At 41.4% G+C, this 18234-nt stretch overlaps 1 protein-coding gene across 2 annotated transcripts; it reads right to left on the reverse strand.

The window, feature by feature from the left end:
* Positions 1-7961: 7961 nt before the first annotated feature.
* Positions 7962-11779, reverse strand: inhbab (inhibin subunit beta Ab). Of its 2 annotated transcripts, XM_067253557.1 has the most exons (3): positions 11588-11776; positions 11311-11542; positions 7962-8776 (listed from the first exon to the last, which is right to left on the reverse strand). In XM_067253557.1, the coding sequence occupies exons 1-3, from the start codon at positions 11774-11776 to the stop codon at positions 7962-7964; spliced, it is 1236 nt and encodes a 411-aa protein (XP_067109658.1). The 2 variants fall into 2 exon arrangements, with proteins under 2 accessions (XP_067109658.1, XP_067109657.1); XM_067253556.1 differs by having other exon boundaries at positions 11311-11779.
* Positions 11780-18234: the final 6455 nt, after the last annotated feature.

An 18234-nucleotide genomic window follows, 5' to 3' on the forward strand; every position in this document is an offset into this window, starting at 1 on the left:
CTAAATTGCTTTCTCATAAGACGATTAAAGAGTAATCTTACTGCAAAGACATACATTTCGGAAAATGGAATGTAGAAACCCTGCAATATGAAAACATGCATGCAGAGCCTACTTCTGCTCTTGACCCCACAGTGACAAACCGGAAAAGGTGAAGGGGGCGACTACGCGTGAGGTCACCTTGATCTAGAGGTCAGAGGAGGGCGTGTGCTGACGTCATGGCAGCCCCAGATGAAAAAGGCCCATTGATTGAAAGCACTCCGTCTGATGATATGGGCTATGTCGGCCTTTTCAGATGGAATGTAGAATTGAGTTGAGGGTTAGAGGGAAAGAACAGAAGGATCTGGGACAGATCAAGGAGAATACCGATAGCTTGTGAGGGTCGAGTAGTGAGGGACAGCATGAAGCCACCCTGTGCGTGATCAGTCGCGGAAACAATATAGTTCTATTGGCCAATTGTATAAAATGTTCTTCCAAAAACATAATTAGTGCCACATTGTTTACCCCAGAGCATCACACTGTACATGTGTTTTAACGGCATTACACTGTCATGAACTATGGCATAGAGTAGTATCTTTCTTCTCAGAATATGTATTTAAATTTCAATACAGTCCAGCCTTAATGAGAGCCCTAAGATGTATTCCAATCCTAATGAATGATGTATAAACTTTTCAAAACCACAATACAGAAACCTCAGTGATTGTGGGTTTGAGAGTGGCAAGTTATTTTTCAGTCTGAAAACTGTTGCCCATTTGTGGGGAAACATACAAGACAGTGTCCTAATTAAAAGTAATACATTTGAAAAAAGGCTTGGCTGTGTCTTCTTGGGATTCATGTGAACTTGTCACTCCCTCTAAAACAATGCATTTGTCATGGTAGTTATGTCCCTCTTCCCTTATTAATGACAAGACCCAACTGTTAAAGTAAATTGTTGATTGTTTTCTCAGATTTGATCTGTTTAGGCCTTTTGCTAGCATCAGACCCAAAATATCTGTATGTCATTTCCACTAGATGTAACACATCAAGTGGCAGGAACAGAACAGCATCACTTTGCTGCCAACACACATTTTAGGTTGCCTCCTACCCTGAAATGATTCAAACAGTTTTGAAGCATTTATGTAGCAAATCATTTTGTGCTTATATTGTAAATGAAGGACTATTGAACTTTATTTCAGGCCATGATGTAGGCCTATATGCTGGGAAAATGGGTAATGGGTAGTGGATTGAGGGTTTTGTCTTTTATTGTGGCTTTGAAACCGCCCTGTCTAGTACAGTTTATTGATGCCCCTCTGTCCCCATCAATCTCTGCAAGCCTTGTCTGTCTGGTCATGGAGCTGTCGGCCATGGCTCAGGGGCTGACCTTTCTGAGCCATGTTTCCCCACAACGGACCAAACAAGATTAACATGGATTAGCTAACACAATATATGTTCACTGTTTATATGTCAACATGAGAAGTGATGTGGTTCAGTTAGTTTAAGGCAGAGTAAAAAGTATTTAATTTGCCCATCTTTATTATTTTTATGAAGGGTTTTATTTTTTATGAAGGGTTGTTTCCAGTACATATGGAGGAGCAGTTTGTATTTATTGGATACTTGCTGGAAACAAAGGAATCAATCACTTTATTTTCACAAATGGTTTTGCTGGCATTTGCCGTACTGGCATTGCTAGTTGTACAGAATTTAATTCAATGACTTGACTGAAAATAGATTATAACTAGATGATAAAATATGAACTTTATGATCCTCCAAATTGATGATAATTGTTTTTCTTAGGGCATGAACCATTGAATACATAATACAAATCCACAACACTCCAGAGTGTTCAATGATTTGAATCGTTTTTGTGGAAGTGAAGTAAGCCATGGATCCTTTGACACCTACACATCAAAGACCAGACTGGTAATGGATTATTCTTCACATTTAATTATTTCTATATACACACTTATACCACACACACATTATTCACACCTCTCCCCCGGGCACTGATGTGTTCCTTAAGTCAAGTCAAAAAGCAGGGGGAAGGTGTTGTGTGGGTGTAAAACGCAGTAGAAATTATGGTCATGATGCAGGAAAGAATATTCATAGATCACGATGCAAAACGTGTCCATGTTAAATTTGTCCTGTTTTAACTAAATTAATATGCAAATGTTGTACTTGTAAAGATCAATTTATTCTGTAAAAGGATACAACATTCCAAATTGCATTTAAATGATTGGAAAGAGACGGCTCCCGGTAGATAAAAATGGTTGCCTGGAGGCATGCTTGGCACAAACTGTAGAGTAGAAGGAATGTTTGTCATCCGATGTTGATCCTGTTTGTCCTTGGAGGTTTGTCTGTACAGTGTGTACACTGTATCATTCCCCTGTACCATCCCGTTTAGGACCTCACGCACCTTAAGCCCATCAAGCCTAGTTTCCTTATGTGGAGTGGTTCCGTCTTTCTCTGAGTGATTCAACGATAAACCTGGATGTTTCCCATAACCAAACGATGTCCTAAAGAGCCATGGAATTCAACGTTAAACAGCCCTACAGTTTAATTGGTCTCTTTAGTTTTCTACCAAGGTTAACTTCTGCATGATAGAATGGTGAGATATCAAAAATGAATCCAATTTATTAAAACTGTGAGTTGAGCCATACTAGTAGGATCAGAATACAGGGCTTTTTCCAGGCATCATGGTATGCATTAGATTCATTTAGTTGTTTTAGTAAAATGCTCCTGTCTGAACATGAAAATGAAGAGAAAAAGAGGAAGGGCGAGAGAGAGAGAGAGAGAGAGAGAGAGAGAGAGGGAGGGGGGTGTACAGTAACACAAACCACCCACATACACACTTTGTAATGCTCACATGTGCTGTTATTGCAGCATCCTTGGCATCCAGTACCAAATATAGTAATTCTCTTTTGGCATGAGTAATCTCTTAAACGCAGAGAAAAAGGGACCACTGATTTCTGTTGTGTGCAAGTGAATAAGTCAGTGTGCGTGTGGGCTGAGTGGTTGGCTAACAGGGGATACCCTGTCTATTTTGACAAAAGTTGGGGTGGGACCACAAGCAGTTTCTAAGTTTATGATTGAAGTGTTTTGTCATTCTCTAAGCAGGTTGTAAGCCAGTGTGAATATTGACCGTGGTAAACCGGACACTATTGAAACTTATTTCTTTGGAAGCTTTGGACACCCTAATTATGTTCAAAGTATGGCCACCAGAATACATAGTTGTCTGGATAAAATGTGCCCAATGCCATAGGAAGCTCACTGTAATAAATAAATACAACAATACATTCGAAGTGCTCCTCTGGTTCTTAGGATGGACCAACAGCAAACAGACGTTACAAGCGATGGAAAGTGTGTCATTAGACATTAGTTTACCCGAGCCTTTGTATCTTTTCCTTGGCCTAAAACTTCTAACCGCAAAGTCTCCTGGGTAGCAGCTACCAGTCTAACACTATTGACTAATGCAACATGAAAATTATTTGGTAACCTGCTCTCGCAATTAATCCGGAAGTCACACACTTACACTACCGGCTCCCCATTGTGGTTGCAGACAGACCGGCTCCACCATGTGGGTGGAATAATTGCTTAATTAAGTAATTTGGTGGGTCCCTATTATAACCAATCAGGTGCCCGATAGTACAAAAGGGAGTTGTGTGAAAATAAGAGAGTAATTATGCAGAGACTGAAATAACCTAAATGTATGATTCTGAGATGGAAGTTCACCGACATAGTTTCAAAAATGTAATATATAGAGATGCTGAACATCGCCAACGAATTGCTATGTGTAGAACCGTGTGCAAGATTTTGCAGTGGCTGTCTGTGCATAGTAGTCTTGGGTCTCAAAAACACCAGAACAATACAAAGACAGGTTTTCGAACTCCAGACGTAGTTTGGAGGGATAGAGGCAAGAATGTCTAGTGGCATTCATTATGCATGAGAATATTGTGCAGAGCACAACATCCAAGCACTGGATTTTTGATGATTTTTACATTTACATTTACATTTTAGTCATTTAGCAAACGCTCTTATCCAGAGCGACTTACAGTAAGTACAGGGACATTCCCCCGAGGCAAGTAGGGTGAAGTGCCTTGCCCAAGGACACAACGTCAGTTTGCATGACCGGGAATCGAACTGGCAACCTTCGGATTACTAGCCCGACTCCCTCACCGCTCAGCCAACTGACTCCCTTTTCCCCGAGTGCTTCCCGTTTGGAAAGGTATTTTCATGCGCCCAAATGTTCTGTTCTATTACAGCTCAGAAATTCGACTGCATTTATTGAATGCTTATTGTCTCAGCGAGGGACAATCTTCAGTATGGCTTGATGAGCCAGGTTGGAAATATCACTGTCTGATATCAGTGACCCGTCCAGAGCTTTGCTCTGATTAGTTTTGTTGGATATAATTGTATTATATATATTAATTAGATAAAACTGTACATCCCAAGGCAGTGAATAGTTACACCCAGGAAGCCTTGGACCATGGACTCACTTGACCCCCAGCCTCCCATGCTGGGGCCAGCTTCTTTTTCTTGTAAAAGAGGGGAAGTGGTCTTCATCCTTGGATAAATGATCAGGATCTAAACCATGTCATCAAGTATAGGGTACCCTCTTCCATTGGTACCCACAGCATCTCTGACACGCCAGAATGTTCACCTAATTAGACTTCAGAAGCCAAACTTGTCCAGATTTGATAGAGATGAGTGGAAGACAACCTTCATAATGAGCAGGACGAATGTTGTGTGATGCCATATGGGCTAGCAAACACTCCTTCAGTCTTCCAGGCCTTTGACAATGACATACTTCGCGACTATGGATTTGTGGTCAGAGTGGGAGCCGTCCAATCCCATTGTCACAGCAAGCCCGGCCAAGCTACATCCATACGCATACTTCTCGCTGAAACCGTCTACAGAAAAGAACTACGACATCGGCAGTCAGGAACTGCTGGCCATGAAGTTGGTGTTTGGTGAGTGGGTCCATTGGCTGGATGGGAGTCGATGCCCTTTCTTTGTTTCCACCAACCTCCATAACCATTTCTGCAGCAAGTGAGGGTGCTGCCACCTAAACATTCTCACTGTTGCCCTCTGGCGGTCATTGCTAAAACTCACATTACCGTTGTACAACGTCATGGCGTCCGGTTCTACCTGGAACACATTTCACTCACGTACACCGTCAATACCCACTCATTTAATTGAAAGTGAACCGGAGTAGACCTTGCCTCCACTTCACAACTGGACAAAGTTCATTAGTGGTATTTTCTTTAAAATGGGTACAATGTTTGAAGAAGGGGGGGTGGGGGTGGGGGACAAAGATTGATAGAAAAAAGTGGCGACTGGTTAAGATTAAAGTAAATACGGAAAGGATTCTGCAAACAGTCAAAGTGCGTTGGCCTTATTAGAAGGTTACAGCACTGTAGTCGGAAATACTTGGTTTAATTGATTGCACATTACTCCAAGCACAGAGAGTGTTGCAATGTTTGCAAATTAGATCAGATTAGCACAGTGTAAAACTTTTACATCTACCTAAAATTATGTATTTCAGAGTGTGAACATATTGCCTATTCATCCTAATAATTTGTGAGTGTGTCCTACTCTATGCTCTGCTGATTTTGAATGTCAGATATCCTTGGGTGTAATGTATGTCCTCTCGATTTGTTTCTCTGATTCCTCTTGTAACACTAGCATCACTTGGCAATGTATCTTGAGAAGTTTCTCATGCATTCATTTTAGCCATTGGGAAAAATCTGCTTGCGACGTTCAAACTTTGTGCAGGCATTACCTCTACCTTCTTCCTGTCTGTTCGTGCATACCCTTCATACATTAATCACCAACTAGAGAAAGGGGCTTGTTATCAACAACTTATGTAAGAAACACAAGTTTACAACAAACCGTTAAGGTAGAATGGTGGTACAGTAGATATGGCAATTGTTGAAAGATGTACAATTTACAAAACTAGGCAAAACAGACATTAATTTAAATGGGGATTTCCTAATGGGTGGATTGGCCCCCTGCACCCCAGTCTAAACATGAGCTGATTGGGTGAAATAGTCTAAAACAAGCTATAGACTTCTCCACTCTTTCAGCACTCTGGAGCTCAAGACGGTTTCTGGCACCAATTTCAATTACTACTGTAATTTGGGGTTTAAGATTTTTTTCCTTTGGACAGACAAATTCAAGCACAACATTTTGTCAAGTACTGATAAACTATAGATGGCCAGATGGATACTGTAGATAACTATCGATGACCAGAAATATATCATTCAAATCATCTTACTAGAGGCTGTGTTTATACTTTAGTCTGAAAACATATGGATGTCACATGTGGATTTCCCCAAATTCCCTGTTATTGGCACTTTCACAAAGCTATCAAACTCTAACTGCTGGTGTTCCCACATGCAACACATGGAACAGGAAACACGTTGCCTTCACAGCTGGCCTACTTCCTCCTATACCAAATCTTTGTCCTTTACCAAACCATATAATTTCCTTTTTCCACACTTGGACAAAGCACTAAACTATTATTCGTATAAAATGAAAGATTTCCGAGAGAAAATGTTAGGAAAGTTTTAATGGGATTGAGTTTTAGTATAACAAAAAATCTGAAGATAAACTGGTTTGTATACCTGAATGTTTTAATATCCAATTACCTTTGTCTGGGGGCGCCCCAAGCTCACAGGAGGATAAGTGCGTGTATCATGCAGGCTGAGGTCTCACCGCAGCGGCCTGGGTTCAAGTTCTGCCTTGGCCCTTAGCTGCGTGCTCTCTCTCTCTTCCTGCCTTTTCTGTAACGCTTCACTTAAAACGGTCCAATAAAGCATGAACAATGCCCCAAAAGATATATTTAAAATTACCATTGTCTCACGTGTAAATGGGACATACCAAAGCACTGTAAAATTAAAACACTGTGCAACCAGTAGGAGACTATGTTTTTCCGAGCTATAACAGAAGACGCAAACAAAATTAGTACAGCATATTTAATGATGAAGCAAATTTTGATGGCAAATAAATTATATAAAAACATCCACAAGCACTGTTCAGATTTGTAAAACAAAGCAATAACCATACTTTACAACTTAATGCAGTTGCGAAATGCACAAAAAGTGAGTTTACGTTTTTTCTTACTTGTTAAGGTGTCTTACTGTTTTTCAGTTATGATGTTATCGGTGTTCTGAAATCATTGTCATTCATTGCTAGATGTTAGGAACCTTAATATTACAAATGATTACAAATTGTACATTGAAGTCTAGTGGTCACCTATCTTTGGTATTACTTTAATTGAGAGTAAGTCTGCAGCTGTATTAGTCAGTGTACTTGTGTTCATACTGTACAATATAAAGTTTTTTCTTTATGTACTTAGCAGCGGTTTACGCAGCCCCTCTTTTCTCAGTGCCAGCTATGACACAGCTAGCAAGAATATTGGTATAGTGCAAATGTAACATTCATTATATTTTATGTACAAAACAAGATAGTAAAGAGATAATAATATTAATATTGACAATAATTATATATCTTATCAGAAAGATATGAGTTTGGCTCCAGTAGCTAGTCAAACATTTTTCAAGTATTGCTCAACAAAAAAACAAAGAGAAACAGGTAAAAAAAAACTGAATGTATCAAAAAGTTTTTCGGAGGGGTGTGTTTCAGCGTGTGTGGGGGGGAGGGGGGGGGGGTGGAGGAGGGTGCGGACGGGGCGTGACCTCAAGTCATAACACCTGATTAGTTGCATAGTGTTCTCAGGTTCCTTATAAACTCCGTTTTGTTTGCAGTGCAGCAAATCAAAAATTCAATTTTACAGAAAAATGCCATTGTTCTACTCTCTTTAACAAAAATATATTATAAACAGAGACCTTTATATCAGACAACTTAGATCCCATTTATGAAGACAGACAAGCATTAGCATTTTGAAAGGAAAAATGGCAACGATTGTCCATTTTCTCATCCAAGTCACTAGTTTACACAAGTCTCTTGTCAAGCCTCCATGTCTTTTATGAGCATCCACACTCCTCCACAATCATGTTCTGGATGTCCTTTTTGATAATCTTCTGCTCTTCGTTGTAGTAGAGCATGGACATAGCACGTAGCCGCGTAGGAACACAACAGGACTTGATGTTCTGAAAGGGGGTGTAGCCCCGCATGCGATAGTGGTTGATCACTGTGGAGTGGAAGGAGAGTGAGGACCCTGTGAAGCTTGACACGTGACTTGGGCAGTCGCCCTCGCAGTAGTTGGCATGGTAACCTGACGGAGCAATGATCCAGTCATTCCAACCGATGTCCTTGAAGTTCACGTAAAATTGCCGCTTGCAGCAGATGCGGATCTTGCTGTCGCACTCAAGAGCCCTTTTGTTGCGCAGGTGGGGTTGATCCTCGCTTGGCCGGAGCACCACCATGAGGAAGGGTCGGTGTGATTGATCCTTCTCCGTACCTTGCTCGCCTATCATTGGGGCCAAGATTGGCAAGGCGTTGGCCTCGGCGCACAGAGGGCAAGACACATGCAGGCTGAGGACACTGCCACCACTGTCTAGGAGGCTTTGCACACTGCGAGCTACAGGTAATGTATGCCAACCACTGCGGCGGGTGTCAACTGTCTTCTCAGATATAGACTCCTCCTCTTGGGCCAAGTTGGTAGTACCCAATGTAGGGCCCTTTAGATGGTGTCGTTGTAGGAGCTGGATGGTTACCTTGCCCTTGCCACGGTTGCCCTTGGGCAGCTTGAGGAAGATCCAGACATTGGCTTGCTCCACCACAGACAGGCTGCCCCCTTCCTTCGATATATCAAAGGTCGCACTGGTTGGAGAGTCCCCTAAGCATGCAAAAAGAAACTTCTGTTAGCCAACAGAATTCCCAGTATTTCCTTTGAGACATCAGTACAACACTTGGTATATACTGTCATATATGAAAAAAGACCTTAGGACACATTACTAATTTAAACACTTGGATCTCAACAAAAAAAATGATATTTATGAAATAAGTGCAATACAAAAAAAAAATCCCAGACTATCTGTTTTTTACATATGGTATGTATGCAGCAACTTTTCAGTGTCATTATTGTTAAAGACAAAATATATATTTAAAATAATGTAAAGGTTAATGATCTTGATAATGAGTTATGCAGGTTATTTAGAGCAGTTTGATCTATCTCAAATATATTATACTATGTTACTGACTATCAGCTATGACAATAAAGAGCAACTACCTTACACTGAATGCAGATTGTATGTTTGCAAAAAAAAAGGGATTTTGCATGGCATGTCACATCTTAGGACAGTCCACTCTGCAAACTCAACACTGTTACAAAAGGTTGTTTGCTAAAGGTCTGTGACTTCCGATAAGCTTGAATGTGCCTGCCAATTGCTTTGTGAGATATTTACATTGTAATGTTACGAGAGAGGTTCTTTGTGAGGCTTCATTTGGGGAATTGGCAAAATAGTTAAATCCTAAAGATGACCATATTACCCATTTAACCTGAAGTAAGAACAGACAATCATGAGAGCCTAAGTCTTGAGCTTGTTGAAAAGTAATATTTTGGACCACCAAATGTTATAATAATCAGAATTTATAAAAACGTGAATTTGAGCAATGCCCCTAAAAGCATTTGACTAAATATCAGAATGGCAAAAAAAACTATGCATCATTCCAAACATTTGTGTCAGGGAGAGACCCACTGCAGCCACAGGAATGTTGTCAACACTGTTGTTTGTCCTTCATTCAGTCAGACGACAGCAGCAGTTGCTGTGAGATGCACGCAGATCATTTTCTCCATCTCTCTGTCTCATCCTTTTACCTCTCGCATTCTCACTCTCCTTCTGTGTCCCAATACCCCTCTCTCTAATTTTCTATTCCTCCCTTGCCCTCTGTCTGTCTCACTCATTGTGCAATGCCTTGACCCCCCTTCTCCATTTATAGCCTTTACACACAGCCCAAAGTAATTATTGGGGCCCATATTTGGATGAATGAAGTGATTATGTACGGCCAAAAGCCCTGTGGGTATGTTTGGTTCTAGCCCCAATTTACCCCGCTACCCCCTCCTAATTTCGGCAACTCTTTGAGGGGCCTTTTATTAATCGAAGGTTTCATTCAAAGGGATATACTATTTATAGCCCGTGGCCATTATGCACATTTATGTAAGCAAACAAGGCAGGAAAGAATGCATTTGTGACCCGCTTGGTCTTCCAGCCTGATTCATACAATGGCTGTGATCAGCAGAGCAGGGAGTGATGCGCCCCCTGCTTGGGGTGGCTTGCTGTTCATGTACAGGAATTTGTACCAAATTGGATTTCTAATTATGACAATGTACAATACCTTCAACTTATTAAACTTAGTTCAATTATTAAAACTGAGAACTGTATTCATCCCCATGTAACCAACTGAAATTGCAACTGATCAATGGAATGGTGCAACACAAATCTTAATAGTAATCAGCATGCAGTGGCGACATAGCATGCACTAGCAGTGCTGCTCTTAAGTTATATCTACGTTTGTGTACTGTGGGGTTTCCTGGGCTGACACAAAGCACCAGCGTTGAGACACAGCTGGGGAACATGTGTCTTGTTGGCAGCCTTCCCTTTGCTACTGGGTGGGTATCCCTCGCTAGCACTTTCCAACAGTCTCCAAAGACTACACACATTAGATTACAAGATGTGTAAAACTGGTATGTGTTTCATGTATTCATTTCTTTGTGCAAAGACAAAGCCACATCTTGCTTATGAATGCATTGTTGTACAATTATTGTCAGGGTTCCCACAGCAATGGGAAACACAGTGTATTGCGGGGAGTCACAGAGACTGACAGCCAATCGCCTTGTTTGTCCGATTGAGCGAGTCTTTTCTCCTGCTTTTAGTCACTAGGTTTCATTGAGTAATTATGGCTCCCTCATGGAGTTTCCTAGAAAGAGGTATGATTCGCTATTTAAATCCAATGGATTAGCCTCACAGCAGATATACAGAAATGTATATTATAATCGTTATTGCCCATACAATTAGCTTTTGTCTATGCACATATACTCAGATCGAAGCTTTCACTTTAGGGCATTATGCCCGCACAGACCCTCCCACTTACATCAACATAATATATAAATCAATACTAGGCTAACAACATTTCATAGATATTTAATCTTCTTTGAGCTTAGGAAATATTTGCCAGTAATGACTGTGTGGTGTGCAATTAATAATATTTAGCATGAGTTGTAAAAGTGAAGAACGGAAAATGTAGTGATACATTTGATTCAATACTTACTTAAAATACGTTTTGACTAAAAGTGACAGGGTACACAGATTTGGAGCAATATTCCCTCAGACCCTTGAACACAAACACACACACACACAGTTGTCACCTCACCTGGTTCTGCAAAGGTGATGATTTCAGAAGGTGGCTCAGGCGGTAGTCCCTCGTCCGATCTATCCACCTCGTCCTGGATCTGCACGCTTCCGTCTTCACCCACCCGGCCCACATGGAGCTTCTTGATGGCATTAAGGAGGGCAGCCCGGGGGACGGGGTGCGTGATATTGGGCCGTGTACTTAAGTGGAGCATGTTCAAGATGTGCCTCTTCACCGCCTCCACCATGTCAGTCTGTCCTGTCGTCATTGAACCCAAGTCAGTGCCAGTGCTGGGTACCAAATCCGGGGACTCCCTTTTCATTTGAGCTAGAGCACAGGCTGGGCAGGAGGATGCCTGGATCTCCTCTGCTGGCCCCTGTATGGACTCGTCCGCACCCACTGACCCTGCCGGAGTCGGTGAAGCCCAACCGGTCCACGCTGCCATGAGCAGTACCAATATCCCAGTCACAAGAGCTAACGAGGGCATCATGGGTTGTAGATTTAGGACACACGTACTCTCTTACCAACTCTTACCCACAAACGGTGTCGACAAAAGAGGACAAGTGCACAGAAGTTCTCCTCTCCTTACCTCGCTGAATCACAAGGTGTTGAGGTGTTGCCACTAGAAAACTGTTCTTGCCCAGGAGGGCAAAAATCAAGGACAGATCGTTTTGATTCTCAAAAGTTTCAAAAAAGTTAAATACTTCCGTAAAAGGTTTCGCAGAAGAGTTCAGCAATACCAATCTTGATCTTGTAACAAATACAGAACATTTAAGGTCTCATTTAGTATTTGCTTCAGTTACCCTCCAAAAAATACCTTTCTTGATGTGTACAGCAGGTGTTTTGTCTCACTAAGCCGGTCTTCTTTTCTTGCAGACGTAGTGGAATGATTTTGTGATAGATTGTCCTGTCCTTGTGGGAGTTGGGAGAGAGCACTACTGAGCTGCAGTGGGGTCCTGCTGATGTGCCACAGACTCTGAGCGCTCCGTGCACCAGAGCTGAATGGCTTTGTGGAAGTGGGCAGGGTTACTGGGTCCTCTCTCCTCTCTTTCTCTCTGAACAGTCTCTCTTTATCTTCTTACTGTAATTATACCTCCCTGCCTCTTTTATCCCTCCGCTAGCCTACCTCCATTACTATGTTTCACTATGCGTGAGTCACTGACTTCAGCCCCCCCCAACCTCAGCCCCCCCCTCCTATTCACACATAAGACTCACACAAGAGTCAGAAATCAAAGCATTTTTTGTGCATACCTCGGTCTCTCCCTTTTCACGTAGCTTTTTCGAGCCTTGCAGTCGGATGACTTTTCGAGCATCGTGGTGGAGTTTCCTGACAGATGCACGTCACGACGGAGTAGGAGGAAGAGGCAGTGTGTACGCACGGAGTCTCCCTGATTCATTCATACCACACACCTAACACTGACATACACACATTTCCCCCTCCGTCACATGCACATGCACACATGCTAACACACATGCGTGTGGACAGGATACACATATGGAGCAGGTTCACGCACATCTACTTTCAGCAGTTCTCAATTTGGCACAACCGACACTTGTTGGATTAACGACACCAGACTCATGACTTACCAAGAGCCAGAGGTGGTTTGATGTGAGATTCATTAAGAGATCTTCCTCATCTCAATAAACCCACAAGGTGTAAAATAGTGCAAGTTATTTCACGTGTGTGAATGGTCTACAATGTGTATTTTTCACTGTTAGTATATTGTACTTGAAATGTTCCCACTTGCAATGTTGAACTTTCCATTTCACGAGATGTGTTGCATCACGCTGCAGTCCAAAACCGGTTTCAGACAGACGAGGAAGGATGGAACCTGTTGATATTAGATGATTTTGTCTTTTACAACCACACAGAATACAGCACTACTCCCTCTGGTGGCAATCTACTGATACACGTGAGGACGTTTATTGCTGCTCATTTGAGTCAGTCACCCTGTTTAGCTTTTACCTCTTGAGGTTATCATCTTTTATTCTTCTTAGTTTGTTTTTCTCCTTTTCTTTATATCTACCCCTCTTTATCTCCAGTGCCCCATCTTTCACCCTGTGTTTTTGTTGTCTTTTCCTCTGTCTCTGTTGTGTCTACGTAATATGATGAACAGGTATTGTGCCTATCCACTGTGTAAGTATTATGGTAAACTGGTTCAGTGTAATTCAACACTTTTGGTGCTCTACTACCGAGTGAAGGCTTTCTTGTCCTCTGCTGTCCACACCTTTTGGATACAGGAGGTTAGGTTAAGACTTTGAGATTATGTTTGGAATGATACAATAAAATGAAGACATTTAAATTCTAAAAGTATGAGTAAAAGTCCAGTAAAAAGAGATTTTCCTGCCTTTTGTCATAAAATAGGATGGGGAGTAGTAGTCGATGCCCCCCCTAAGATTCATCATATCTTCATCCACCACAATGTCATTAAATGTTTGATACTTACTGTAATTACACTAGTTTAGACACAATGCTGGACACAAGTGATTGTTACAAGAGTTAGGGACAGAAGCATTTCCTGTCCAGATCAAATGATAGGGATTTAAGGAAAAAGGAGGTCTCCACCAGTCAAATCTGCATCAGCCTCCATAGATAACAAGGCTTAGATCATTGAGATAAATTCAAGCTGAAAGGGATCTTCTTGATCTGACTAAAACACTCCACCAGAAGGGCAAACAATTTCCAAGGTCCAGCTTTAGGTGAGGAGATGGTCTAATAAAGAATCCAGCATGTGGGTGTAATAACTGGTATGTTATTAGTCAAAAGTGTTATTTTTCTTTGCAAATAAACATGTTAATGAATAACCCTAGTCAGAGGCCCTCTAGCGACTGAGATGGCCATGACATTGTCTGGCATTGTGAATTGTTACCTTCTGTGTGTCAGAAATGTGTGTGTGTGTGTGTATTTGTGCTTATTCCAGATGTGAACTCAACTTTATCTGGCCTGCTGTCTTTGTAATTTGTTTCCAAGAGACAAACCCAGCCTATCATCAGTCAGCCATCAAAATAGGATCATATTTTGTGGGTATGTGAGTCAAAGACACAAAGAGAGATTGTAGACTTCACGGATGTGCAAGCTGTCCACCCATTGTTTTTTATGACTGAAATTAAGTCCTTCTTATGTCTCATGTGAACTGTACTTTCAAATGGTAAAGTCATGGTGATAATAACGTAAACAGATGGCGAACCATAAGGGCCCCTTTTGAACCCAGTTCAGACGCCACTTCATGTCAAGACCACATGAGCAATTGTACAATAGTTTCATTTTTAAACATATTTATACCACTCCTAACTACCATAACAGCTCCACAGTGACTGCTACTGATTCTTTGTCAAGAATTTTACACCCTCATGTTTATATGTATTCACATCAAGAATGAAGGATTGACAGCTATAGAAATTTCATGTAATTTTCACCTTCACATATAGGCCTCCTAGTGTGCTGCACGTCTGCTTTTAAGAAGAGGGAGTCAGGTGGCTGAGCGGTTAGGGAGTCAGGCTATTAATCAGAAGGTTGTTGGTTCGATTCCCGGCCGTGTCAAAATGACGTTGTGTCCTTGGGCAAGGCACTTCACCCTACTTGCCTCGGGGGGAATGTCCCTGTACTTACTGTAAGTTGCTCTGGATAAGAGCGTCTGATAAATGACAAAAAAAAAAAAAAAAAAAGACAAGACAAGTAGACCTGTTCACACCAATGTCTCATCCCTGAATGTGTCAGTGATTTTAGGTTGATATGAAATTATATAAATTCTATTAAACCCATTTTATGAGCCAACACTTCAGAGGACATTTAAGTCTACATTACTCACTGTCTGATAACGGCTCATGAAATATTCATGATTACATTGCTCAAACCCACCTAGCTCCATGATAAGATGCATGTGCCATTAAAGGCTATTTTGGAACGACAACTGCTGGAGACATAGTCACACATCCCACTTCCAAACTACACTCTCTTCACGTGTTCATTCTGGAGTCTGTAATGCGTGAGCATTACTGGCCAGGGTTCAGTTCTGCTGATTTCCTGGCATACATTTTACTAGCTTTTTATGGCTTTTATACAAAGGTTTCAGTTTTGTTTTACATGTAGGACACTAAAAGTTTGCTTGTTTGATGTGTTTAAGTCATTAAAGATAATATGACCAAAAAGCATCTACAGTATATACATTTACATTTAGTCAGACGCTCTTATCCAGAGCGTCTTACAATAAGTACAGGGACATTCCCCCGAGGCATGTAGGGTGAAGTGCCTTGCCCAAGGACACGTCATTTTGCACGGCCAGGGAATCGAACCAGCAACCTTCTGATTACTAGCCCGATTCCCTACCCGCTCAGCCACCTGACTCCCATATATACACATATGAAAGAGGTACCGGAGAAGTTGTTGGAACTTGTATGTCCAAGCAGCCAGTTAGTCTTCTCTGCTTCTTCACATCTTTAGAAACCTGTACAGTAGACAGAAGATTCCTGAAGATTACCCTCGAGTTTCACCTTCTACTTACGGCATCTTTCCTATAGAGCGGACAAATGCAGCTGTGCTTGACAGAGCTTTTGATACAAAGTACACAGATGTGTAGTATGTAATGTACGGACAAAAGGTATTAAATACAGATACAATGTCAGCGCATGTTTTAAACTATTCTTTTGGCATGTCTGCTACAACCTACTTGCCTATTTGTGTATGTAAAGTACAGAGAATGATGAATGCATTTGATATCTGTCAAGGTTAACTAGAGAATAGTGACAAATGGATGCATCAGGCTGCTAGGAAGTGTTTTCAGTTAAGCTCCTTTGCTTTCCATCCCATTCAGTTTTTTCTACTGCAGTCCAATTTTTTCTGATCCAAAGACACTTGTGTTCCTGATGGCATTGATCTGCTTGGTGAGAAATACCCTGAGTTTTAATGAATATAGTAATTGAGAAATATTGGGGTCTTAACTCCAGCTCACACAACGTCCCTTGAAGACCAGCTATGCTAATCATATTAGACTTAAGCACGTTTTAATGATTTATTTAACTTGAATCCACATCGATGGATGTGTCACTGGTCTCTGGTGGTGCAGGATTTCTTCCCTCACAGGGGGTGGTGCGTTGAGTTGAGCCAAAGCAGGTACTCCCTGCCTTCCCACCCACCTTCCCTGTGACTCACTCTTATCTGGAGGGAGGGGGGGGTGCAGGGGAAGAGAAGTAGAGAAGTGGTAGATGAATCGGCATGTTTGGGTAGGTGGCTCTGCGTGTTTGAGGGAAGGACAGTATTTGCACTGGCAGAGTTCACTTTTTTCTTTTGCTCTCACGTTAGTCTTAAGAGTACAATATGTTTCTCTTCCCATGACAGTGTTTGGTCTAGTTATCCGTTTGCATCAAATTGCTTAACCCTCGTGTTATTTTCGGGTAATTCTGACCCATCAGTCATTGTGACCCACCGTCGTATTGCGACAACTTTACCTCATACAAAAACAAAGTGAAGCATTTTCTTTTAACCGTCGGGCTGTCTCAGACCCCCCACATTGTGAAGGTTAAAAGAAAAATTATTTGTTTTTGTATTGGGTAAAATTTGGTAAACACAACGGTGGTTCGTTATGAACCTTTGGGTCATGTGACCCGAAGGCAGCACAAGGGTTAAACAATATGTAATTATTTGTATGTTTTTGTACTAGGAGTATAGTACAATAACAGGTGTTTCTCCATCAATTCCTGACACTAGATAACCTCATCTTTGAGACCCGCGGTATGTGATTCCTGAATGTTAAAGGCATTCCCACAAGAACCAAGACTAGAGGGTGCGTTTCTGGAACAATGCTTGCTTATGTTTGGTATGGAGAACAGTTCAATAAAAACTAATTTAAACCTTCACAAGATAGCATTCAAAGTACAAGACAGCATTCAGTACTCTCTCTAGGCATTGTCGCACTTTTTGTAGCTTCTGACAACTGCAGATCCATCTGTTGATGTATTTGAACCCGGTAAACCATGTAACCCTACATAATGTAATCTGATTGATTGATTGAATACAATGTTATACAATGAAATACTCACAATGTTATGCAACTGTAATAAAATAGAGTAAATGCTCCATCTGCAACTAATTAGTCTTATTTCTCCCCGTGTAGTTGAGTCATGAGATAAAACAGCTCGCAGTGCCGACACGTGTTTTTCAAGCAAGCTGACCTTATATTTATACACAGCTTGAGTGGGCTCCACAACAGTGATTTATGACACATCTGAATGATGTAATGCCGGGGTGCACAACTCAGGCCATCCAATCCCACAATCCTGCTGGGTTCTTGTATTTCCTGCGACACAAGGTTAAATAAGGAGATGTGGCCAGGTAATGTGTCTCAAGAAGAATTCAGCTACATCTAAGCACCCAACATTCCACAAAATAGTACTTTATAACTCAGCTGCCACAGTTGTTAAACGCAATGAAAATATCAGAGAACGATTATGAATACACACCGAAAGAATTGTCACTGAGGGATCTCTATAAAAACTGCTTTCACAGCTATATCCCAAACATAGTTGCCATAGCAACATGGCAGATGGCAGGTAACATGAGGGGGTGATTCACTGTGAGTTTGTTTCAAACATGTACACAGATAAGTGAATCAGCATTGACAAGGAACCCCTTTACTCACTTCATACAGTAATTTCCTTAAGAGATCAAAAGAAGAGCACCATTTCCAGATAAATTCAAAAACTCAACTGTATATGTTCACTCTACTGCAAACCGCTCTTGTGACAAAAGTATCTGCTATATTATAACAGTGCCTTGACTGTCAAACACACTGTTTTTTCGCCACTGTTGAAATGGTTTCCTCCAGACTCTTTTAGTGTCCAAGCACTGGTGTGTTTTTGTACGTCATGTTTCCACTACTCAGGGTAATTTGAGGACTTCTGGCAAACAAGGAGGAGCGATAGGCAATAGGACAAACACCTGGTATAGTA

This window comes from Osmerus mordax, chromosome 16 (genome assembly GCF_038355195.1).
Source record: "Osmerus mordax isolate fOsmMor3 chromosome 16, fOsmMor3.pri, whole genome shotgun sequence".
In the NCBI taxonomy this organism is placed as follows: Eukaryota; Metazoa; Chordata; class Actinopteri; order Osmeriformes; family Osmeridae; genus Osmerus; species Osmerus mordax.